The sequence below is a fragment of the Pipra filicauda genome, unplaced genomic scaffold, assembly GCF_003945595.2.
Source record: "Pipra filicauda isolate LSUMZ 115617 unplaced genomic scaffold, ASM394559v2 scaffold72_size3293161_pilon, whole genome shotgun sequence".
In the NCBI taxonomy this organism is placed as follows: domain Eukaryota; kingdom Metazoa; phylum Chordata; class Aves; order Passeriformes; family Pipridae; genus Pipra; species Pipra filicauda.
This window is the reverse complement of record NW_024104898.1, coordinates 2,234,223-2,259,281: the sequence shown is the minus strand read 5'-3', so window position 1 is coordinate 2,259,281 and position 25,059 is coordinate 2,234,223. Positions and strand designations below refer to the sequence as shown.

At 47.9% G+C, this 25,059-nt stretch overlaps 2 protein-coding genes across 4 annotated transcripts in view; one reads left to right on the top strand and one right to left on the bottom strand.

Moving 5' to 3' along the window:
- The window catches only part of RNF8 (ring finger protein 8), a 12,847-nt gene extending 5,560 nt beyond the window's left edge, over nt 1–7,287 (bottom strand). The window contains exons 1-5 of one of the 3 annotated variants that reach the window (XM_027735200.2): nt 7,139–7,287; nt 4,463–4,591; nt 2,752–3,492; nt 1,666–1,728; nt 403–492 (exon numbers count right to left, since the gene is read on the bottom strand). In XM_027735200.2, coding sequence (XP_027591001.1) covers nt 403–492; nt 1,666–1,728; nt 2,752–3,492; nt 4,463–4,591; nt 7,139–7,228 — 1,113 coding nt within the window. In that variant the 5' untranslated portion in view covers nt 7,229–7,287. The remainder of the gene's footprint in view (nt 1–402; nt 493–1,665; nt 1,729–2,751; nt 3,493–4,462; nt 4,592–7,138) is intronic. The other 2 variants (XM_027735199.2, XM_027735202.2) reach the window with 2 other exon arrangements.
- AARS2 (alanyl-tRNA synthetase 2, mitochondrial) lies at nt 6,969–25,059 on the top strand. Its single transcript, XM_027735197.2, has 22 exons — nt 6,969–7,694; nt 8,072–8,260; nt 8,901–9,046; nt 9,806–10,000; nt 10,521–10,665; nt 11,115–11,260; nt 11,560–11,668; nt 12,270–12,308; nt 13,008–13,119; nt 13,655–13,782; nt 14,513–14,663; nt 16,495–16,664; nt 17,665–17,778; nt 18,174–18,314; nt 18,949–19,086; nt 19,491–19,600; nt 20,730–20,838; nt 22,344–22,466; nt 22,802–22,912; nt 23,786–23,869; nt 24,006–24,116; nt 24,509–25,059. The coding sequence occupies exons 1-22, from the start codon at nt 7,227–7,229 to the stop codon at nt 24,671–24,673; spliced, it is 3,204 nt and encodes a 1,067-aa protein (XP_027590998.2). The 5' UTR covers nt 6,969–7,226; the 3' UTR covers nt 24,674–25,059.

Below are 25,059 nucleotides of genomic sequence, written 5' to 3'. Positions count from 1 at the left end.
CACACTACAGTTTTACTTATATGCACGTTAACTGAAAATGAAACACCTCACTTTTCAAACATTTCTGGGTGTTTTTCTGTTGGTGTTGGTCTGTTTTTTTGTTTTTAAGGAAAGAGCAGAATAGGCCCATTTCTCCTGCACAATGCGCAGTTCAGCTGCTCTTGGCTTTCTTTATGACTGAGAAAGATCTAGTAACAACTGTTCAACAGTAGTTTATGAACAGGGCAAGGTGCATCCTTGCCCAGTCCTGGAACCAGAGTCAGCTGCCACCTCAAAACACAGAAATTTTTGCACTATGGGAGGCCAGGCAGAACTAAGACAAATGTAAAATAAACTATTTTCTCTGCTGCAGTATATCGTTTTCCACTTATGAATAAAACTGAGAATTCACTTATTCCTTACCTTTGTTTCTTCCAGTTCTTTATTCTTGGCTCGAATTATCTCCTCAAAGTCTTTTTTGCTACGGCTCAGCTCTTCCATCAAAGCATGATGCTGTAACAATACCATCCCAGAAGTTCTGAGTGGCCTTATAAACTATCCTATTAAATATACATGGTCATAGTCATAAGTTTCAGCATACTCATTTCTCCTAATCTCCTCCTAAAAGAGCAATATTGCCGTTGCCAAACTCATATGTATATATGAGTTGAGCAGTTTATCCTTAGCTTAAAACTGGAATGTACTGACAGTTATTTATGACCTTCCAAGTGTCGCTGCACTTTGCATTCCCTCTCCCAAGTACTCTTTCATTTCAGTTAGGTTTTACAGTCTGTTAGACACCAGATCAGCGATTATTGGGTCCAAACCACCTTGTGGGGAGTGTGTGTGTGCGTGGAGGGGGAAGGGATGGGTCAAACTTCACAGAGGTGAGGTGGATCTGTATCCCTCATGGCAGGCCCCTGGACCCCACATGGGAAAGCCCCAGAGTAGCTGTCAGCCACAAACAGCCTGGGAAAACTATAACACACCACACCTCTTGGAGCCCCTAAACCAGGCTCAGACTGGCAGAGACAGTGAGAACATTGCCCCTCACTCAAGGCAGGAACCCCAGAGTGGCTGGTGAGTCAGAGATGCTGCCTGGAGGGGTTGGCCATAGGGACTAGAGTAGATAAACCATGTGTTTGCCTTGTCTCATGGCCCTGCCACTTGGACGTGTGAGAGCTGGTCTTCCACAAGGTTCCAGTGGTAGCTATATAATGTCTCTCCTTCTTCCTCCTTTTCTCCTTTTTGCTCTCTCTGCTTCTCTTTCTTTGCTCCTTTCTTGATGTTTTGGGTGGCTTGGAGCTGGAGGGATTGGATCTTAAGTGTTGTGGATTAACAGTATATGCTGAGTCAGTATTGTGGTGGAACATTTTTGTGTAGCTTGTGTGGTGTGCTTTTGAACTTCAGCCAAGTTCCCTTATTTGCTCCCCTAAATTAATAAAGAAATCCCTTGGGAACAAGACCGTGACTTATTCTCTTCACGCTATCTCAAAGTATTAAAGAACACTGTATCTATATATTAAACTCCTAGCTAAGCCCAGGAGCTGGCAGCTCCTGGGGCTGGAGTCTTACACAGTCAGCTAAGGCAAAGTTCTCATCTTCTACTAAGAGGCCACAGCAGCAAGAAAGATTTAAACATTCGAGTCAAAAAGTTAGACCAAACCTAGACTCATAACCACTTGCCTCTTGCAGGACCTGGGCCAGCTGCTCCTTCAGATTCTCTTCCCCATGTTGCCACTTTTCTCCCTGGGTGGGGTAAGAAGTGAGACAAAAAAAAAAAGACTTGAAGAAAGCAAGAAACAGAAAATTACTATTCTGCACCCTCGCTTTAGAGGATATGCTTAAAGAAAGAACACTGGTTTTCAAAAAACTCTGAGATGTCCCACTTTAGTGTACCACAGAAATTAGAGCTATCATTTACTGTGAAGAATTAAAATGGATATATCATTTGCAGTTACATTTTTGGAACACCTCCACAGTATTCTAGCTCTTCAAGGCACCAGCATGTTCGTAGAAGCAAAGAGGTCAGCAACAGCTTAAAAGCTGCAACTCTATCTTTGAGCACATCCAAAGAGGTCAGACATACCTAAAGCTGAACTTCACACTGTGCCTAAGGACAGAACTCCAGACTTTCTGTACTTCTGATACTGGTATCTTGCCTTTAGCAGCAGACTTTAGAGGAAGTAACTGATAAATTATTACACTCGCTCCAAGATGAATCTTTACATTTTTTAAACTATTTTCGAGAAGTCTCAAGTTTGAGCAGTTTCAGTTTGTTATCTAAAAAGCTATTTATCAACATGTACTGCTTGAAGATACGGATTGCAAAAAAGGTTTCTTTGAAAGTAGGAAAATAAAAAATCTCCATCCCTCCAAGGATTAAGGTATGCAATAATTCATTGCTTGGAAAGAGAGTGGATTTGACATGCAAACTGGACATTATTTCAGCCATACACCAAGAGAAATTCACACTCAAAGTAAATACTTTTCAACTTGTCCTCTCTGTAACCACAGGAGATCCGGCAGAGACTTTTCAGTTTTTATTAAAAAGCAAGCAACTGAAATGCTTTACTTTCCACCTTTTTCCTAATTCCCCATACAGCCAAATCTCTTCCATCTCTGCACTTTCTTTTGGTACAACTTAAGTACGTCCATGAAAATTTAACAGGGGTAATTCACACAAACACTATTTGCGTTACTCTATAGTTTCAGAGCTATTTTGGATTCCATAAAAATGAAGACAGGTAAAAATGATTACCACCATTATACCTCTAGCTTCTGCTGCTCTTTACAAAATGTCCTCTCCAGCTCTTCCACCTGCTGCTGCTGCTGCTCTTGTTCCATGCACAGCTGGTCCTGCAACTCCTGCAGCTCCTGCTCCATTACCAGGATCTCCTTCTGAGCACACTTTCTACGCCTCTGCTTCACATTCAGAACTGCTGTCTGCTTCTCCTGCACTTTGACCTTTAATTTCATTACATCTACGAGAGTTTTCCTCAGCATTTTCAAGCCAGTCCATGACTCTGTAAGACCAGAGCCTTTCTGGTCCTTATGGGGGACAGACACAGCTTTCTTGGACTGAAAAGGGCTAGTATGCACTGGACCGCTATCCCCCTCACTTGGTCCAGGAGCAGGCAGTTTGATATCCATCTTCTCTGTTAGCCGTTTGGCCTCTTCTACCCGTTCCCATGATTTATCCAAAGGTTCATTGTCACAGGACACTCTGTCTCTTTTGCATCTGGAGTTCGAAGGGCCTTCTGATCCAGATGTCTCTAATTCCTCCGAACTAAATTTACGTTTAGTTCTTGAACTCTTAGCTTTCCCCAGGTCACTTCTTTGGGCTAAAAAGGGCCTAATTTTCTCCCATTCCTCTTTAATTACTTCATACTCATATTCAGCAGTCTCTCTGTTTTCCAAAGGCACTCCCAACTGGATACGGTCTCCTTCAGCAATAGGATAGACTTTTGATGGATCCAGGCGCTGCTTATTAAGCCAGACTCCATTTAGACTCTGCCAACAAACACAGAATCAGCAAAATTTAATATGTAGTTACAAACTCCTCTCCAGGTTATTTCTGGCAACTGTAAACATATCCAACCTCTTCAGTGCTGCAATAAGAATAAGGCACCTCTTTAAATAAACCTTGCAATATCCAAGTTATTGGCTGGGTGTTCTGTTTATTATTTGCTACATTGCGTGATTTACTGTGCATTATTCTTGCAATACAGATTTTGGGTACAAGCACTAAGAACAACATTTTAACATGCACGCTAGTGCAGAAGAAAAAGAAGGAAGTCTGAAGGGAAAAAACAGCACAAAAGCTTGTTGAACATTTTTCTTCTACCAGTGCTGTTTTAAAGCAAATTACTGATTTTACAGTTTTCAGTCCGAATGAGAATGTGGCAAGATCACAATTCAAAAAACAGATCACTGAAGTCAAAGAGAGCCCTGAGTGACGACTCTCAACATTTTATTCTAATTAGCTGAGAAGGACTTTCAGGAGAAACTTGTTTGGACATGAAGCATGTCTTTTCTAACAACAGATTCTTATTGCAGTTGATAATAATTAAAGCACCTGTGTCACTACAATAAGGAGTTCCAGCTTATTCTTTCGTTCGCACTACAAGAACACTATCCTTTTGAAAGGATAAAATCCTACGCCAAAATTCATAGGATTTTTTTAATAGAAAGCAACACAAAACAGGTTCACAGACTGCAAAGTGCCCTTGGCAAGGCCACAATGGTCTGAAAAATGCTAAACCAAAAGGTGAATCTACATACAGAAAGTAATACCATTTGCATCCAAATTGCAGCAGACTGAATCTTCCTGAAGGGAGTGCACAACAGGCAAGACACATTCCCATGAACCTTCTATCACACTTACATTACACTATATCATGGCCCATACATTGCTTGATCCCAACAAGGCATTCTTTTCAATCAATCTCAAGAGTACAAGGTCTTCAATAAGTCTCTGTACCTTGTTATCCTTGACAGTCCACTGCCCTTCTGCATTCTGCTGGAAAATACAGTGCTTACGAGAGATCATCAAGGGACAGGTTTTTGACACCAGCTGGTACGTGATATCTAATCCTCGGCCTATAGTTACCTAAAAATAAAGTAGTTTAGTAACTGCAATCATTAACATGGTAAATTCAGTTTATGTCATTTAAATTTAAGTACAGCAAAACTCTAGCATCTTACAGGTATTTCCAAAGAGCCTGGCATAATATGATGGGGGTTTTTTTGCATTTAAATTCAAGAGTATATAGAAAATGGAAACCTACAAATTTTGAAGTATTATCTTTCTCTCCCATTGAGGAAAATTTGATTTCTCTGAGGCACATTACAGCCTCATGGACCTCACGGTTTCATGGACATCTTCCTTCAGCAGCAAAGCTGCTCAAAGCCACTCTCAATCCATCCGTGTTCCACTTCAGTCATTACCTAACTAAACACCATTTCTCCAAACCAGCACTATTGTTTGTGGGTCTGAACATTATTTCTTACCCTCTTCTTTTGGTGGCTGCATCTGTTCAACTGTCTGCGAACAAGAAAGCTGCAGGAAAAATAGCCCGGAAAACTACCACAGAAAAGTGCACACACAACATTGCCCTAAATGCATGATACTTTTGTAAATCGCACCATCAGTCTTATGGCTCAGAATCTAAGCTACATGCAGCTCATAACCAGTAGTGAAAGAGATCTAAATAATCTAATTACACTCTAATAGTATCTTCTGGAAGAAGGGACACAATTTAATTGTACCATTTCACAGTATCTTATTAAATCCCATCTAATTGCAGATTGCCATTTAAAGCACGTCTCTGCTCTACCTCCCTCCACTGCCTCTTCTGCACACTTTTCTTATTCATCTGTGCATTGCACATTACCTGAGCAGGTCTCACCTTGAGTTTAAAGCCAGAACTCAGACTCCAATGTCATAACTAAATGCAAGGAAGCAAACTAAGATGACAAAAGCAAACTTAACCGCATTGTTCCCGTCTTCTTAAATACTTCATATACATTAAGGTTCTGTCAATATGGATTGCATCTTTAAGAGATACAGAAACTCAGGTGGATAAAGAGTCCCCACTTCATGTGGACTCAAACATAAAATCAGCTTTGCACTTGTCCCTGCAGCAGCAAGAGAAGTGCCTAAGCCACCTGAATGATTCTTATGGCCCAGGCACACCCATCTGCAAGGCCTCACACACAAATATGAGCGAGACCAAGTGGGGCCGGACACAAAACTTCCCCTTGATCAAGTTCATTTAGCAAACAGGGGTCCAAGACGTGTTACCACTTGCCTGCCGGAGTTCAGTGCTGCCCACAGCAGTACCAGCACACCACAGCACATCCCTATGCCTTGGGCATGCCCTTTGGCACTGAAGCGGTCACAGCACCAAGCCTGATAGAGTTCAAGAAGCATCCGGACAATGCTCTCAGACATATGGTGTGATTTTTGGGGCTGTCCTGTGCAGGGCCAGGAGCTGGACTCAATGATTCTCGTGGGTCCCTTCCAACTCACGATATTCTAATACTGCGATTTAAATCCCAGTAAAACTGGTTTGTGCTCTGTGGCCTGGCACACCTGTAGCACCGGGACGCTGTCAGCCCTCTTGCTGCCTGTGAGAAGTACCATGCAGACAACTGGAGCAATAACATCCCGAATGGCATTCTCTGCACAATTAGTGGAGCTCTGGCTGCAAGTTCTGCAGATGTATGAGCTCCGGTCCTTCACTAAGCATACTTACACACCTCAGGGCTTCAAATCCACGATGGGAGGGTAAGAAAACTATACATTTACTTAAAGACTTGAGTAGTACTGAAAAGTGAGTTTGAAGGGGCACCTTCTGCAGTACGTAAACACAAAGGAGTTGGCCACAGCATCATCCACACCACCTAACTACTCACCTGGTTTTGACCACCAAAACAGCAACTCCTCCTACACTGCCTCAACCTCACCACACATCTTTGCCTGCTGAGTTTAAGGGAAAGAATACAAGGGCCCATTTGGCCTTTTCAATTAAAATCACGATTCCTGCACCGCATCAAAACACAACCAAAACATATTTAAAACGTGACCTCGTTTACACCTGAACACCTTAAACCACACAAGTGCAGTGCCTTATTTAACCTCGCCAAAACACCGGCTTGTTAATTAGGCTATGGGCTCCCTCCCCCATCCGCACTTAGGTTACTGTCACACAAACAACTCCTATCTAAATACGACATAAGACTTTTAAAGATAATAACAACCTAAGACTCGACTGCAGCGCCCGGACCCGCCCTGCGCTCCCTCCGCGTCACCGGGGCTGCAACGCGCCCGCCCGGGCCGCCCCGCGGGGAGGCCGGGGCAGCGCTGGGGCGCACGGGGGGCCCCTCCGAACGGCCACGAGCGGCGGCTGCTCGTTAAACGGGGCTTTCTCCTCCTGGGAAGCGCCATAAGGAACAACGAAGCTCCCGAAACAAAGCGTTCCGAGGGCCGCTCGCCCGCTGCCCAGGGCGGAGCCGGCCGCGGCAGAGCTCAGCCTAAGCGGGGCCGGCACTGGCTGCCGGCACTGGGGGCCGGCTCCGAGGGCCGCGCCTCGGCCACCCACCCGCCCCCTCCGAGGGGCCCGCGGGGAGCCCAGCCCGGCCCGGCCCGGCTCACCTGCGTGCCGGCCTCCAGCAGGAGCCAGTCGCAGCTGGCCCCGACTCGGCGGAGGCACCAGGCCAGGCGCGGCACCCCGCGCACGGCCATGGCTGCCCCCAGAGGGATGGCTGCGGCGGCGGCAGTGACGGGGCAGCCTCGCGCGGGGCGGAACACGAGGCACCGCCCCGCTGCCCGGCCCCGCGCGTGCGCCGCAGGAGCCCTCCGGGCCGCTGGCGCTATCCCATTATCCCACGGTGCTTCCCCGCAGTCCCGCCGCGCTCTTCCGTGTCCCGCCCCTCCGGCCCCGGCACGGCCCCCGCACCGTCGTCCGGCCTCAGGCGCTATGGCTGCGGCCGGGCGGCTGCGGCGGCGGCGGCTGCTGCTGCTGATGGTGCCGTGGCGCTGGCCCTGCAGCCCCCGCCGCGGCACTGCCGGCTGCCCGCCGGCGGGGCAGATCCGCGCCGCCTTCCTGCGCTTCTTCCAGGAGCGCCACGGCCACCGCTGCGTGCCCTCGGCTCCCGTGCGGCCCCGCGGCGACCCGCGGCTCCTCTTCGTCAATGCGGGCATGAACCAGGTGCTTCCGCCGCGTCCCGCTCCCTCACGTCCCCGTCTCCGGCTCCCTGAGTGTCTCCAGAGGAGCGCGGCCCGCCTCCGCGAGCGTCCTGTCACGGAGGTGTCCGGCAGTGCTCTGGCCTGACCGCGCCGCTGCCCTCCCGGTCGCCTCTCGCAGTGCCAAAGTGCCGTTGGAGTCTCCCTTGCTGGGGATATTCAAGAACTGTCAGGATACAGTCCTGTGCCATGTGCTCTAGGGCGACCCTGTTTAAACAGGGAGGTTGTATCAGATGACCCACGGTGGTCATGACCCATTCTGTGTCTGTGTTTCAAGAGCCCCAGGCATTGTCCCCCCGCTCTGGGTGGCATCTAGCAATAGCAGGTGTCTCTCGTTTCCAGTTCAAGCCCATTTTCCTGGGCACGGTGCACCCCCGGAGCGAGCTGGCGCAGTACCAACGGGTAGTGAACAGCCAGAAGTGCGTGCGTGCAGGAGGGAAGCACAACGATCTGGAGGATGTGGGCCGAGATACCTACCATCACACGTTCTTCGAGATGTTGGGGAACTGGTCCTTTGGAGATTACTTTAAGGTGAGGTGATAGGAGCAAACCCTCTCCAGGGGAAAACGTGGCCTTTCTTTCAGAGCTGTGCTGTAGTGCCATAGGACTGTCAGCAGAAGACATTTTGGTAAGCTCCTTATTACTCCTTGGGAGCTCTGTGGCCTGGAGCAGAAGTGGTCAGCTGGTGGGCTCTGTCATTAAACGTGCCCTCGAAGCCTGTCAAAGCTGTGAACAATACACACAAATCAAAGTTCTTTGTGAGAATGCCAGTGTAGACCATTTAATATGGTGAAAAGAGGTTACCAGTTCATTTGATGCTTATTACTAGGAAGTTTGAAAAGGGAAGAAGGATAAAGGATGCTACTTTTTGTTAATGAGTATATTTTTCCCTTGGAAAGAAAATAATCCATGGAACTCTGCTGTTAAACACAAAGAAGTGAATCATGCTGTGATTTACAACAGTTTAGGAATGCCAGCTTTTCACAGGCAGCAGAGAGCTGTCTCACTCTCCTGATCCTCATCCTGCTCTTTGAAATGAGCCTTAAGATTGGAAAGGGAGAGAGCAGCTGAAATTAACTTCTTTGGTGTTTCACTCCCATTCTAAAGAGCCTTCCTGCATCACTATGCATCCTGGCTTACAGTGCTTCATTTTTGTTCCCTACCTGCTCAGGAGGAGGCATGTAGCATGGCCTGGGAGCTCCTGACAGAGGTCTACGAGATCCCCAAAGATCGTCTCTACGTCACCTATTTTGGTGGAGACTCTACCTTGGGGCTGAGTGCAGATGAGGAGTGCAGGGATGTGTGGCTCCACCTGGGGTAAGTGTGTTAGAGAAAGGTTCTGATCAGCAGGTGCTGACCTTTCGATTTCCACAGTTTCCCATTTAATTCTTAGTTGATGTGGGAGTCAAAATTATGGTTTAAACTTATTTTGTTTCTGGTTTGTTTGGGCTGGTAAAAGTCAGCTGGGTTCTGACTGGGGCATTTGACCTTTAAGCTCATTCTTAGGTGGTATCACTAGGGGAACTATGTGCTTGACCCTGGCTGGCCTGGATGAAGTATGTGAACTATCTTCAATTCTCTACTTTCTCTCTATCATGAGCTGTGGAGAGCATGTTCTCCTAAAGCTAGCAATTGCTAGTGAGAGGGTGAAGCCATTGCAGAACAGTGCTGTGCTTTGGAAGTTTGTTCCAGGCTCTGTGTGGGCTTTGAACCCAAGGCAGCCAGCTCTGTGCTACTGTTGGTGTACAGTCTTGTCTGTTGTGATCAGGTCTTGCCTCTGCTCCAAGGAGGAAGGTGCTCCACAGACCCAGTGGAGAGCATGTCTCCCTCAGCAGGGGCCAGGCTGTGTTTGCCAGTTGTTCTAGGCAGAGTGGGATCCTGTCTGGTTTAACCCAGCTTGTTCTTGCTAAGAAGAGTAATTTTGTGTGAACAGAAGCAGAGGAATTCCAATGTTTGCTTATTGAGTCTACAGTGGGAAGAAAGTATTCCTCCCTTCCAACTTTCTGTGTGATCTAGGCTACTGTGTGCTTTGTGCGTATGCCTCAGTGCTGCCACCTCTGTTGTTTGCCTTTCCAGGGTGCCTGCCAGTCACGTGCTTCCTTTCCCCTTGAAGGACAACTTCTGGGAGATGGGGGACACAGGTCCCTGTGGTCCATGCACAGAAATACACTATGACCATGTGGGCGGTGGCAGAAATGCTGCAGCACTGGTGAACCAGGGCAGCCCTGATGTAGTGGAGATCTGGAACTTGGTCTTCATGCAGTACAGCAGGTACCAGGTGTCTTGTCTGAACTCCAAAAACTTTCCCTCTTGTCTGACTCCAAAATCATATGTGTATACTCTGACATCCCACTGCTTTCCAGAAGCAAGAGGGAAGCTGGGAGGATGTTCCAGTGTAGTTATTGGTCTGCTTCACTTTATTTACCCTGTCCTCCTTCAACCTTTGCTGTCTATTCTCCCTTACTGCTGCATTTCAGAGGTCTCTTGAGGTTTGCAGCAGCCCAGAGAAACCTGCAGAAGGAGGAGAAGGCCTTTGGCCCTGTCAGGGAAGGCCTTTTTCCTTACATTACAACCTATCCTGACTGTCTGATGGTCAGATCCTGGCTGTTTGACTGTGCCAAGGCAGGCTGCTGTTAGTCTTGTCCCTTGAGCTTCCTTTTGCTTGGTCTCCCACTGTTTCCATCCCCTGTCACTCTCCTATTCGCTTTGATTTACATGCTCCTTTTGTTTTTTGTGCATGAACTGACCCTTTCTTCTCTTTTGCCATTTATTTTTCCTGCCTGGCTGACAGAGAGGTGGAGGGGAATCTTCTTCCCTTACCACAGCACCATGTGGATACAGGAATGGGTCTGGAAAGGCTGGTAACAGTTCTGCAGAACAAACGCTCCAACTATGACACAGATCTCTTCACTCCCATCTTGGATGCCATTCACAAGGTGATGGTGCTTCTGCTCAGAATCACAGCTCAGCAGAAGATCCTTGAATGCAGACTGCTTGCCTGGTACCATAGTACAGCCTTCTCTACACGCACATTTTGAGATGGTTATGTCTTGAGAGGAGATTATGTCTGGCCAGGTCCAGAGCAACATTTTAGAAAAGCTTGGGAGAATTTCAGGTTGGAAATCTGCTGGATTATTGGCATTGCTGATCCATTTTCCTCCAAAATTTCTTAAATTTCTCAGTGCTAGGGCATTGGCTGACCTGTGTTAGGTACGGACGTGTTGGTTTATAATGCTATAGAAGGATTTAATGAGTACATCTAGATGCATGAGGTTCAGAGGTAGTTGAGAAACATGATGTCAAGTGTGAGTGGCTGCCTCTTGTATTGAAACTTGTTCTGCAGCCATTAGTTTCTGCTAATTTATATTCCTACTTTCTCTTTTAGAGCTGCGGGGCACCCAGATACCAGGGTCTGGTCGGGGATGCTGATGTTGGGCATGTGAACATGGCCTACCGTGTGGTGGCAGATCACGTGCGCACCTTGTGTGTGTGCATCACTGATGGCATCTACCCGGGCTTCTCTGGAGCAGAGTAAGGACATAAGGAAATGGCATAGGGTGGAAGGAGTGAGGTCTAGAAAGGCATATGGACAGCCAGGGGAAAGGTTCTGGTGTGGGCCCAAGATAGGGAGTGCATGAGCTTTGGGAAGGCAGGAAGGTGAGAAAATGTAAAGGGTTCCAATCTGCAGACTCATCCTTGGCTGGGTGTAGAGTGTGGGGAGCAGCTGTCCTGTGTTGATGAATCAGACCACAGGATCCGGGGGATGCTGGTTGTGGGAGCTGGGCAGGGACGCTCACATGCCTGCCTGACGAATCCTGCCCCGTTTTCAGACTGGTGCTGCGCCGTATCCTGCGCAGGGCTGTCCGCTTTTGCTCTGAAGTCCTTCAGGCTCCACCTGGGCTCCTGGCCTCCCTGGTACCTACTGTAGTGGAAGTGCTGGTGAGTAAAACTGCTGCCTTGGGGAAAAAAGATTATCACACGTGTCCCTTTCAGCCCCATGTCCCTTTCCTGCACACTGTCAGGAGACAATATTGGATGTGAAGGAGCTCCAGGAAGATGTGTACTTGATGCTATGCATTGCAGCAGTAAAAATCTTTTGTCCCCTGATCATTTGTGATGGGAGGGAGGGGCCTAGTGTGACCTTTGGTACAGTCAGTCCAAGCACATGTAAGTGTATGCAAGTGCACGTTGCTGTTTCTAAGGGCAGTGACTTCCAAGGTGTTGTATCTGGAGAAAGCCATCTGAAATTGGTCTCTGTTAGTACTAACAGCATCTTCAAAGACAATACTTTTTTCCTGTTGTGAACGGATGTGTTGGCCAAGGGATGCTGTGCAGGGTCTAGCAGAGGCCAGTCACAGGGAGACAGGCAGGAGATGGTCCGAGCATGATTCTTGCTCTGCACTGCTGACCCTGGAGCTGTGCGCTGGGGCTCCCTTCACATACACCTGCTTGAGAAACCTCTATAATGTTTGTGGCATACTCTGAGATTCCCTGAGGATGATGCTGAGAATGTTATCACTAACTGAGGTTCACTCCACAGGGAGAAGCTTATCCAGAGCTGACGAAGAATGCAGACCAGGTGAGCAATGTGGAATCCCCTGGAGAGAAACCTCCATCTCACTGTTTTTGTGAGGCAGTGCTGTCAGCAGCAGCAGTCAGCCCTTCCTTGGGACTTAGCTGGAGGAGTTTGCATAGCCTCCTCCATAACCATGTTCTTGTGAGTGGGCTGAAATGTGCTGGGCACAAGAAGTATCTGTGGCAGATTTTTGTGTGGGAGCTCAACTAGATCCTTACCAGGGACTTCGTGTCCTGGTGTAAGGCAGCTGTTGCTCTCAAAAAGCTACAGGAGTTCTTTTATTGAGTGCAAGGACAGCCTGTCCTAGCCTGGGTGCCCTTTGTTTAAAGTGGATTGGTGATTTAAGGCTAGATTTAAGGCTAGAACTAAGTTGCTTCTGCTGACAGCAGCTATGACAAGCGACTTCTCTGGCTGTTCCAGACATACAGTTGTAATTGGGTCACAGACATGAATGTCTGACAGAGACCATTTGTCAACTTAAAGCTTTACCCAGGTGTATGGCCAATATTTCCTTGACAGGAGTGGTGACAGGACGCACAATGACTTTGGCACTGTTTAATAGTGCATTGGAGACATGTTGTGATGGATACTTGCAGAACAAAAAGTCTGGTTGATTTGCTTTGAGCTGACTGAGCAGGGCTGAGCTGAGCGGGAGAACTCCCTGAAGTGTTGTGGCTAACCCTTCTTCTGATCCTTGGGCAGATCATGGATATCATCAATGAGAATGAGGCCGCGTTTCTGTCCTCCCTCGAGCGCGGGAGGCACATCATCGAGCGGACAGTGCAGCAGATGGAGCCCTCCACGAATTTCCCAGGTCAGTCTCCCTCTGACAAGCTGCATTTAGAGACACTTTGCTCCAGATCCTGATCCTCACAAGCACTGCAGTCAAAACTGGTGGATGTCTGCCTCCCCCACGTCTTTTGTGACTTTATAGCCCCAGGCAGAGGAGCAGATCTTGCTTCTTTCTCCACATTGCAGTTGTTTTCTAGTACTTTGTTCTCACAACAAACTGGGCATCAGGAAAGTTAGAAACATTCCCTTGCTGCTTTATTGACTGATAACTAGGTCCTTACAAGACACAGCTGAAAGGAGCAGTGCAGAACCCAACCAGTGTGGTTGCCTGTCTAGATGTGCTGCACTGAATTTTAGCAGGAATGGGGCTGTAGAGCATCATTAATATTCAGTCCCATACAAGAACAGCATGGTGTCTCTTTCCCATTGGCGGTGCAGCTGCACACAACACAGGTGAATCCAGTTACCAAGGCACACCCTAGATTGGTCCCATCCAAATCTTGAGATGCCTTTGCTTTCTGTATTCACACAGAGTTCCTGTCCTTTTTGTCTTACAGTTGAAGTAGCCTGGTCTCTCTATGGGAATTTAGGATTCCCTCTGGATCTGATTGACTTGATGCTTGAAGAAAAGGGAATCAGTTTGGATTCAGCTGCCTTTAACAAACTTGCTCTGGAAGATGCAAAGGTAAGAGGGAGACTCACTGTATCAGAAGAATTCAAAGCTTTCTCTCTCTCCTGTGAACATGGAAGTAGAATCCTTTTCACTGCTGAGTCTCTTTGAATGCACCATAGGGCCACATGGCTTCTCCCTGAAGGGGTCTGAAATAGCAGTGTCATCACAATGCCTTTGCTTGTGAGTGTGGGACTGAGAAGTGTTGGCTGGTGATTTTCTTCAGGTTGGTAGAAGTGTTTTATTATGCTGGAGTGAAGGTTATAAGAGAATTACGTAGATTAGGAGAGTGCCGTGTGAGTCTACATGTAGTCCAACTTCTCTCACAAAGCAGAGCCAGCTTAGAGAGCCCAAGCAGCAATATTTATGAAGAGTTTACAAAATCTCCTTGGCCTCTGTAGTGCTGGAAGACTTGTGCTGCCCACCCCACCTGTGCAGTAATTGGTTCAAGGCCTTGCTCTCCTGAGCTTTAATGGCCTGGAAGTTTCGCAGCTACACAGCAAGCTGTGCCAGGGAGGTTGTGTTAGCTGTTGCTTATGGCCTGGCTCGAGGCCAGCACAGAGTGGTATTGAGTGCTTGTGAGGTTTGAAGGAATGGAGTTGGTTTAGCAGTAGGCTCCATCAGCCTGGATCTAAACAAGCCTTTTTCACAAAGGGGGAAGAAGTTGTTCCTAGACTATAGCACCGCTACTGGTGTGTGTGCCCCCCAATGTCTCCTATCTAACTGTGCCTGTGCTCTGCTGCAGCGGAAGGCTGGTGGCCCACAGGCAGCACAGCCAGAGAACACAAACACACACCTCGATGTGCACTCACTGGCTCAGCTGCGGAGCAGCAACGTGCCTGCCACCGATGACTCCCCGAAGTACGCCTACACGCTTGGGCAGCACGGGCAGTATGGTAAGTGACCAGTAAGGCAGGTTCTGCCTGAGGGCACTGGAGTCCCTCACAAGCCTGCTTTTACTGCTTGACCCTCATGCATGCAGAACGTGTCCATTGTGGTCCAAACCTGTTCACCTTGCTGGCGCATCTTTTCCCTGCCCCTGTACCTCATCCCAAAGTAGGTGCTTTTCTTGGTGCTGAGTCTCTAGGAAGCCTTTGGGCTGGTGTCAAGGCTGTGAGCTCTGGGTTGGCACCACTGCGTGCAGTGGTGAAGAAGGGACTGTTGATTTCTTCTAGAGATGAATCTGTCTCCAACAATTAGGCTTGTGGGTGTGTGTGCTCGGGAGAATAAAGGATAGTTACGCAAAGGGGTTAGGTAGTTGTCTGAAACAATGCCTTTGCTATTTCCGTGGCAGACCACTAGATGCCAGCACAGGCTCTTTATTATTTAGGTTAACTGAGATTGCTGATGCTCTAGGGAAAGCATGAAGATAAACCACAGAGAGCAAGAGGTGGTGTGGCTGTCACAGACAATTAGAGATAGCCGTGCACAACCAGCTCCCTCTTACCTAATGTGCTGGTGGCAGCCCATACTAAGCAGAAAGTGAGGCAATTCAAGCTATATATAATACAGCAAGAGCACAATGGAGGAAAAAACCCAGCAGTGACATTGGCTGAAATCTCCAGGCTAGAACTGTCTCACCTCCTCAGCCTCTAAATCATGTAATAATTCAGGTTGAAGGGGATCTCTAGAGGTCCAATTTCTTGATAAAAGGAACGTCAGCTTCACAGTCAGATCAGGTTGCTCAGAGCCTTGTCCATTTAAGTTTTCAGTATCCTTAAGGACAGAGATCCCACAGCCTCTCTGTTCCCTGTTCTTTATCACTCTTAGTGTGAAAAGTTTTTTTCTTTACGTACACCCAGAATTTCCTGTACTCTAAACGTAGTCTCAAAAATGCTAAATAGGGATGAATAATTTCTTTCTTTGACCTGCTGGTTATGTTTGTGTTCAGACAGCCCAGCAGGCAGGCAGTCTTCCTTGCTGAAAGGGCACCCTGCTGGTTTGTGCCCAGCTTGCTCCCGAGGACCCCAAGATTTCTGTCAGTCCATTTCTGTAGCCTGCTGAGATGCCTTAGAAGAGCAGCCCAGTTTTTCAGTGTATCAACCAGTGCCTGCCAAGTCATTGCCATACACAAGTGGGATATGGGTACATCTCACCTTGTCATGGATAGTTATTAAGGAAGATGTTAAATGGTGTTGGCCCTAATATAAGCCACGAGGTAGCTCTACTAGTAACTGAATATCAGTTGAACATTGAACTACTGAGCAATTCTCTGTGGGGCCAGCTGCCCAGCCAGTTACACATCCACCTTATGGTCCACCTCTCCAGTCCATATTGCCCAAATTTGGCTTGAAGGAACCTACAGGAGAGTATATTAGAAGCTTGCTGCATCAAGGAAAGTAACATCTGTGCTGTCCCTTGTCCACCATGTCTGTCATCTCTTCATAAAAATCAGGCAGGTTTGCCAAGCTTGCCATATAGCAGGATGCAGATGTCTGTGCCACATTTTCTTCTATCAGGCTCATGTGGAGCCAGATTGGGTGTCCCTGCCTATGTAGCTGCTACTCAGCAGTTCTGTCATTAGTTAAGTGAGGGGTGACTTAGTTCCAGTTAACAGATCTTTCGTCCTTTCTGCCAGTAGCTGTTCCTCTCCTACCAAGGCAAAGTGCCAGCTTTCAGTATAGCCTGGATATTGGCAGGGTTGGCATGGGGAAGTGATGCCTCCTTTCCTGTTGCAATCTAACAGGGTGTATGCACTAATTGCTGCTATCTTCTTCCCCCTGACAGAGTTCAGCCCATGCCAGGCCACTGTCCTGATGCTGTACAGAGATCAGTGTCTCCAGAAAGAGGTTGGGGCAGGGCAACGCTGCGGTGTCATCTTGGACAGGACTAACTTCTATGCAGAGCAGGGCGGGCAAGACTCTGACCAAGGCTACATGGTACATTTAGGACAGCAGGTAAGGCCCTTTGCTGCCTAACCCAAGGCCGCCATGGGTACTGAGGCCAGGCAGAATTCCCCAAGTGATGAGCTCTTTTACTGTGTAAATTTGCAAGATGCTGATTCTTGACAGTTCCCTTGGCTTTGCATCAGGGTTGGTATGGTGAAGCAGAAGCAGCAGTAACTTTAGAGAGGTGACTTGCTGCTCTGGTTGTCTCTTCAGTGCAATTTCATCTTGCTAGGGAAGACTGTAGTCTTCTTAGGTCTCCCTTCAATGTGCTGTATTCTTGCCTGCTGGGAGTGTAATGCTGAGAGAGGGAATCAGTGATCAGAGAGTCCATGAGCTGAGTAACTTGTCTCTGGCCAGTCCTGGATGACTGCAAGCAGTGCCCAATCTGAGACCCAGTGGAAAATCTCTTATCCCTCCCGAGAACATCAAGAAGGACCTCCACTTCTGCAGCATGTTCCTTCAGCCTTGCCAGAGGGAGAGCTTTGACCCTCTCATGGAAAGTTACACAGGTGCAGCTTTTTCTGCTTCCCACATTCCAGCTCTTGGTAATCACTCCTGGGCATTGATTCTGCCTTTTTAGCCTTGCAGAATGTGATAGTGTCTTGCTCAGCACTTCTTCCCAAGCTGAAGTGGGGATCCAGTTTCTGTTGCCAGCCTAGAGAGGCAGAATTGGCACCTTGGATGCCTGAGACAAGTGCCTTGGCAAACGCTGTCCATTTTCTCATGAACAAGCATCCTTGTTAGGAAAATTCATCAGCATGGGTGGTGTTACTGCCCCTCCATTGCAAGCTGGCAGCCTCAGCATGTTGTGCAAAGAGTGGCTGGGTACAGGGAAGGTCTGAGGCACTCTGGTTACATTTGCAGCAAGCTTCTCTCTGCTTTTTCCACCCAATCCCTGTCTTTTAGGGATCAGTGGGTATTGTGTTTCCCGGTCGGATCAAGCAGGTACCTAGCACAGGTATTTGGATATTCCCTGTGTCCTAATTCATCTTTCTGTCTCTTTGCTCAGGATGTACTCTTCCCTGTAGAGTCAGTTCATCTCTGTGGTGGCTACGTAATCCATGAGGTCACTGCTGTGGAAACCCTGCATGTTGGTGACCAAGTGCAACTCTTTGTGGATGAGGTGATAACTCACTGCCCTTAACCTTTTCCTTGTGATGTCCTGAGTAGCCTGCGCACAGCAGATCTTTGTCCCTTGTATTCTTGAGACTGTTCCTCATTGTAATGTGCAGTGGGAAGGAAACATTACAAGTGACTCTCTAATTTTCTGTGAGCCACTGGTCTGTCCAAAAGTATCCAGCCTACCCTTTGCTTTTTTGCAGAGGTGATCCCATAGGAAAAGAATTTAGATCTTCCCTGCAACATATTTAATCTGACGGCTGTACTATCCATTGTTCTTCCCCCATCTTCTCCCATCCCTTCACGTGCAGCCTTTCCCTTATCTCTTCATGCCATCCCCTACTCCCCTGAGCTATGGAGAACCAGCATTCCCTGCCAACCTCCTGTCTGTGCTTTCAGGCACAGCGTCTGGCCTGCATGACCAACCACACCGCTACCCACCTGCTGAATTTCGCGCTCCGTCACGTCCTGGGTGACAGCACAGAGCAGCGTGGGTCCCATGTGACAGCAGAGCGGCTGCGCTTCGACTTTGTTACCAAGGTGACTCTGAACTTCAGTTTCCTTGCTCTCAGCAGTACCAACATTCCAGTACTGGCCTTCTCTCCAGGGATTTTTCTCCTCTCACCATAATCACTCCTTGGAGATGGGTCACATTTTATCTGAGCAATGAAGCTTGGCCCTCTGGATGTGATGGGGTCTGCTTTGCATTGACCTGACCCTGAGCAGGGCTTGCTGAGGGGATGAATGGGCATCAGAAGGAAAACGCTTAGCAAGGCCAGTGGTCATGGGACTGACATTAAATAGTGTAAAGGGGTCTTTGAGAGATGGTGCTTGGCTGTGACACATACCTGGTGTGGACATCTGGGTAAGAGTATTTGGGAACTGAAAGCTGTCTGGTCAGGCTGAGTGCTGGCCCTGGTAACCTGTCACTCGTTGCAGTATCTCTCCTGAAGGCTTTGGCTGATGCTCTTCATCAAAAATCCTTAATCTCTCATGGGAGGAGGGGATGGGAGGGCCATGATGCTCACAGTTCCCTTTTACAAGTAGAGAAGATGAGACACGGGAAGAGTGGTGTGCCCAAGCTGAATTGCCCAGTGGCCCTGCCCCACTTCTCCTCCTTCATTCTGTTCCTCTCAGGAGGCTTTTCCTGAAAGTGGGTGATTTACTTCCTCAGGGCCCTGTGACTGTGGAGCAGCTGCAGCAAGTGGAGCAAGTGGTCCAGGATATGATCAAAAGAAATGAGCTTGTGCACATGGCTGAGGTCCCCCTCACACTGGCAAAAAGAGTTCAGGGACTCCGTGCAGTGGATGAGGTATGACTGGATAGCAGCACACATCTTCATGAGCCTTCTCCTTCAGCAGGAATCATCTGGGACACGAGATGTTGATGCAACGTGTTTCTGCAAGGGAATTGACTCCCAAAACCAAGAAAGGAAAATAGGACAGAGATGAGATCTCAGGACACTGTGTTGTAAAACATGGAGGCTGGTGATGCATAGGCTTTCTGCTCATCCCTTTGGACCAAAAGCCTGTAGTGTCCAACTGTTTCTTTCTCCCCATGGTGGCTGGTGTGGGGGAGAAGTAGTTGCTGCCCCTGACTCTGGGACTATTCGAGAATAGGGGAAAAATGAGGCCGACACCTGAAGCCATGTAGTTAGTCTGTAAGTGCCCCTGAAGGACCATGTTGTTAGCTGCTGATCCCTGTCTCCTCTGTCAGGGGTATCCAGATCCAGTGAGGATAGTGTCTCTGGGGGTCCCTGTGGAGAGTGTGCTGACCTGTGACTCCGAGGCTGCAATGCAGACCTCTGTGGAGCTCTGCTGTGGGACGTAAGTGACTTTTATTTGCAGTGAGAAGGCATGTTTTTGGGAACTGGTGGCTGAAGTTAGAGATGTCATTGCGAGCTTAACTCCCATCCTCGTGAAATTAAGTTTCCTCACTGGGAAGATATTGTGAGGACAAGACTGGCTAGTTGTGAAGCTTTGGAAGTCCCAGGTTGAGCAAACTTTAATGAAATGCAAAGTGTTTTCCTTACTTGAAAGTCTGAAACCAACCTAGAAGTCACAGGTCACCAACAGGGTATGGGAAAGGTGTGTGTGGCCTGTCACGCCAGTGCTTTGCCTTTGGGGATGCAGGAGGGCTGGGGACCCAGCTGGAGACTCCAAGATCGTTGTGCAAATTTGAGACTGCTCAGATTATTTTAATTAATTATCTTCACTCTCTTTTGCTTTTAGCAGTAATGGGAGTAGAAGAAAAGTTAATCAATCTTCGGACAGTGCTGACAAAAAAAAAGAAAAATCAGGAACAAATTGGCCTTTGAGCAGATAGAGCTGAAAATGAGCAATTTTCTAGCCATGAGATCATTCTTGTGGGAGTAGTGGGACAAGAAACTGCATGGGAGTAGAGATGATCAATTCTTGTGAAGCTGTCTGAAATGATTACTTGTGGTAACAGAACCTGAGACACCATAGTTTTCATATCCAACGTTAAACAACCAAGAAGGAAAGGGGAAGTTGTCAGAGCCCTGAAACTGCACAACTATCCTGTGACTGGAGTCTACTGGCCAGGCTGTGAGCTGGCCTGACAAGAGAGTGGTAGAATTGGAGCATAAGATTACTTTCTACAAGATTTAGTAGCAGCTGAGTAGAAGAGAAAAATCCCAATTTATCCCACTGCTGAGGGAAAGGTGAGGAAAGGAAGGCAGAACTTGGCTATTATGCATCATTGACAGAACCCTGCTTGGCAGGTAGCACAGAGGTTCCTATGAAGTAGCCTCAATGCCGCTGTCTCTTGCCTGACAGGGTACCATCAGGATTTTAGGGATGGGAAAGGATTCGAGCTATTGGGATTGGGAAGGGGCTACTGGACTTCAGACTTCTTTAAAAAGAAAGCAGGCTTAATGATTTCTGTTTCAAGAGAGCAGCTTGTTTTATTTCCTGTTCTCTGCTGACTTTTTAGGCACCTTCTGCAAACAGGATCTGTGGAAGATCTGGCCATCATCAGTGAGCGTCAGCTCGTTAAAGGGATTAGCCGTGTCATTGCAGTGACAGGGAGCCAAGCCAAACAGGTGAGAAGGGGGGAACTGAGATTTCTGCCATGTCAAGGCAATGCCGGAAGGACCAAACTTTGTAGATTCCTCATAGACGATTAGCTCCCCGCTGCTTTGGTTGGAGCCTCCCTGCTGTGCTTGATCTGGTTTCCTGCTTCACCCCTGGACTCAACTCTGCTGCTGTACCTCACCATTCACCTCTTTTACCCACATCCTAGTCTTCTGTCTCTTTGACCTTCATTCTTCCCCCAGACCTACTTTTCCAAGAGAAAAATTTGGCACAAAATATCAGAAAGTCTCTGGTCTATAAATTTCAGTCCCTGGGTTGACACTTGAAGCTGTGATCCTTTGTGCATTAGTTTCACCTCCTGCCTATCACAGTTGGATTTGCACTTTATGATTACAGGGCTTTGGCCTCATTCTTACAGCCCTTTTGCTTCTTTTCTTTAGTCTTTTTCTTGCTAAGCTGTGATTCTGGTCTGGTTGGGTCTGTATAAAAAGTAAGCAACCTACTATTGTGTTCGTGAGATCACTCTGTCCTTTAATATCTGGAAGTGTCGGGTGCCCCACAAGCTTGTTCATTTCCTTTAAGGCTGCAGTCAGAGGAGAGTGACTCATAGTCAGTGAAATTGGAAAGACTAAAGGCAAAGCCCACCCCTGCAAATCTGTTACTTTTTGGCTGGCTGTCCCCTGTGCATCTGTGTCCCAGTGAGGCTTTTGTTTGTGCAGAAGAACAAAAAGCTGCAGGGCACATCTGCATGCTTTGCTGGAAATGCTGACCTGGAGAAGCCTCCAAGAGGAGCTCTGTGCATGTGTTAATGAAACAAGGGAGACTGCAGGCATGAGGGAATGACTTGAAACAAGGACTGTGTACCCTAGCTAGGCAGAGCAGTCCACAGTTTCCACAGCTTTTCTTATGTACTCTCTGCTGTCCTGGTCTGAAGTCTCACAGGACCATCATGGGCACAGAGATCTGGCAGGAGGAAATGCTCCAAACCATAAGGATTGTCACTGATGAGAAAAGCCTGTAATAGCTTTTTTTTTTTTTTTTTAATTAATGGTAGCATTGTTGTTGGGGAAAGCAATAAGAAATACACCAAGTTAGATGAACCGAGGAAAGATGCTTGAACAGCTGATAAGGTTTCTTTTAGTTTTAGTGTTTATTTTGTTTCTTCAGTCAGTAGTTTCAAGATCGCATTTGCTAATAGCTCTAATATGCCATTTGCTCCCCAGTTTTTCCTCAGTGAAATCCTGATGATTTGGTGCAAGATAGTGAGGAAACAAATGCTTGACACCTCGGTCTCTGGGGTGTAACCATCTAGTGTTGGTTGCAAATCTGGAGCAGAACGTTCTATTTCAGAGTCCTGTGGGAACAGTCATTCTTAAAACATCTGTAGGTGTCTTTCCACTGGATCCTGAGCAACACTTCAGTGTTTATGACCCTGTTGCGTCCCTACTTTCCCCATCCCTAGTCATTTTTTCTACTGCTACATTTCAAGCTTGCATTCTTTCTACCTCTCCAGGCCCGGGAAGTAGGCCAGTGCTTGGCTATGGAAGTGGACTCTGTCTCCCTACGAATGAAGCAGAGGAGCACCTCTATTCCTGAGATGCAGAACCTCTCCAAAGAAGTGGGCCAGTTGACCAAAGTAAGGACTACACTCCCATACAGAAAGATCCTGGCACGGGCTTTATACACTTGAGGCACGTGACTTTTTTCCTACCAGGTTAACGTGTTACCATGGTCAATAGCAAGAGCAAATTGCTACTTACTATTGCAGGATTTTTACCAGTGCCCAGATGCCTCTGTTGTAGATAGCCAGCTGGAAAAGAAAGCTACTTACCACAGTGACTGGCTGGCCTGATCACGTGGGCTGTAGGAGAGTCTGAAAAGAGACCAGGCTCCAGCCTGACTTCCCAGAGAACTGGCAGTTTACGTCTAGAGGTACAGTTTAATGTTCTTACACAGGAAATTGTTTTGCAGGTAGTGTCCACCACTGCAATGCCCCAGTGGCAAAGAAAAGAATTACAGACCATCCTCAAAGCCCTACAGCGAACAGCCAACACAGCTATCAAGAAACTGGAGGTGCAGCAGGTACTGTGGCAACTTGTATCAACTGACTTGCAGCCAGCTGATAGCACTGTGTGGCACACACCAGTGGACCTGGTGTCTCTGTCACACTTCACAGCCACTCAGTCAGTAGGGTCCCACTAGAAAGCAGAAGAAGGCAGGTACAATCACACACAGTGCCACACAAGCCCTGTGTTGGGTTGATTTCACTGGCATTGTCTGGTGCTGTTGCTTAAAATGCAGTGAATGACTGGCTGGGCTTTTAGCAGCTGCAGAATCCCCACATCTCTACCTGTGAGGATGGAGAGCCCCATACCAGCACTTTTGGCCAACACCAACAGGGAGTTAGGCATCATTTCCTTGTTTATATGTGGAAAAGATGAGATGGTTGTCACAGTGGGCTTAACGAGGTCGTACACTAAGACAGTGGCAGGACAGAGCCTTTCTCCCAGCTATGTGAATATTGCTGTGGCTTCCCACATGTGTTTGTATTCTGCCAATTTACATTGAAAGCCCTTTTGAAATGCTTATTGGTGACTTAAGAGATTTCAGCAAGAACTATCCCTTTCTTACAAGTAGAAGCATCTTGCCAAAGAAGCCTTCCTGAGATCTGTGGTGGTGTATAGGTCCAGGAGAGGCTGGGGACTGAATGGGTCACTGTCTATTCCGCTTTTGCCAGGGGTTCATCTCTGCTTGCTTTCAAGGAAGGAGGGCTGTACAGGTCTCCACATGAAGATTTCAGTCTGCCAGCCTGATTTCTGCTATCATACAGCTCCCTTCAGTCCCACAGAGCAGCACTTGCATTCCCTTTTTATATTTGTTGCATGCATATATCCCCATCCAGCCCACCCTCTGCCACCTGTAGCCTTTCAAAATGCTGTGTATTTCTCCCTCCAGGCTGAAAAGAAGGCACAAAGCCTGCTAGCAAAACATTGCAACCAACCTGTCATCATTGATACTGTCCCAGCTGATTCCCTCTCTGTGAGTAATCCACATTCCTTGTTGGCCCAGCGGTACCTCAGATGCCGCAAACAGTAAAAGGGAATTGCTGGGCACATTTTCTGCTGGATGCCAGTCTCCTTTGCTGTAGCCTGACCCCCCTCCCTGTCTCTCCTAGATCCTAATGAAGGTAGTTAATCAGCTGTGTGACAAGTCTCCTGGCACATCAGTCCTGCTGCTCAGCCCTCAGGCTTCTGGTGAGGTGCTCTGTGCCTGTCAGGTGTCCAAGGTAAGCAGAACCCTGGTAGAGACACAGGGAACCTGCCTGTAAAGGGGTATTGGACCCACTGGTCTGCAGGTCCTGCTTGAGGCTTTTCCTGGGATTCTGCCCAGAGTTGGTGGTTAATCACACAGGGGCAGGACCTGAGATGACCCTACTGGGACCAGATGTGCTTTCAGTCTCTGCTGGGCACAGATATCCCTGGATCCTCCAGGTCATGTTTGCCCAGGGGCAAGACACAGCATTAACATGTAAGCTCAGCCTTTGTCATCCTCACAGTCATGACTGCCCTCAGGATAGTGAGTGCCCAGGCTGGGTGAGGAGAAGATGTTTTTAACTTTCTTTATTCACACTTCAGAGTGCTCCACAGTCCAAATGACTTTTCTGTGTCTCTTCCCCAGAACTGCCTCCCTGCATTCTCCGCTGCTGACTGGGCCATGGCTGTGTGTACACAGATGGAAGGCAAGGCGGGAGGCTCTCCCATCGTTGCTAAGGGCAGTGGAAATGCCAAAGGCATGCAGGGAGCCCTGACTACTGCACTGGAGTTTGCTCACAGTAAACTGTGATGCTTTAGTGCCAGGACAGCTGTATGCACCCACTGCAAGCTATGCGTACACTTGATATTGAGCATTTACTTCTGCTGGTCTGAAAAGTTTACCAGCTCCCACACTGAACATTGCTGCTACCACTGTATTGGAGCACTTGACTTCTGACCATCCAGGATCAGCAGAGGCCCTGCTCCTGATCCCACTGACAGAATGATGCTGCTTGTTCTTCAGCGTGAGCATATGGGGATAGAGCCTTGGAAAGCTCTAGTTGCAACAGCAGGTCCTTCTCTTGGAACAGTGCAGTTCTTGCCACAAGGCCAGCACGGAGACTCTGTGAGAACATGGGGAGATGGCACAGTGTTATCCTAAAGCTATTAAAGGGTAGAGAGTGTCTGATCCCCTGA

Coding starts and splice junctions, on each gene's coding strand:
- AARS2 (XM_027735197.2), top strand. CDS start 7,227: ATGGCTGCCCCCAGAGGGATGGCTGCGGCGGCGGCAGTGACGGGGCAG. Junction 13,120..13,654: donor GCCCTCCACGAATTTCCCAG/GTCAGTCTCCCT, acceptor TTTGTCTTACAG/TTGAAGTAGCCTGGTCTCTC. Junction 23,870..24,005: donor TCCCAGCTGATTCCCTCTCT/GTGAGTAATCCA, acceptor TGTCTCTCCTAG/ATCCTAATGAAGGTAGTTAA.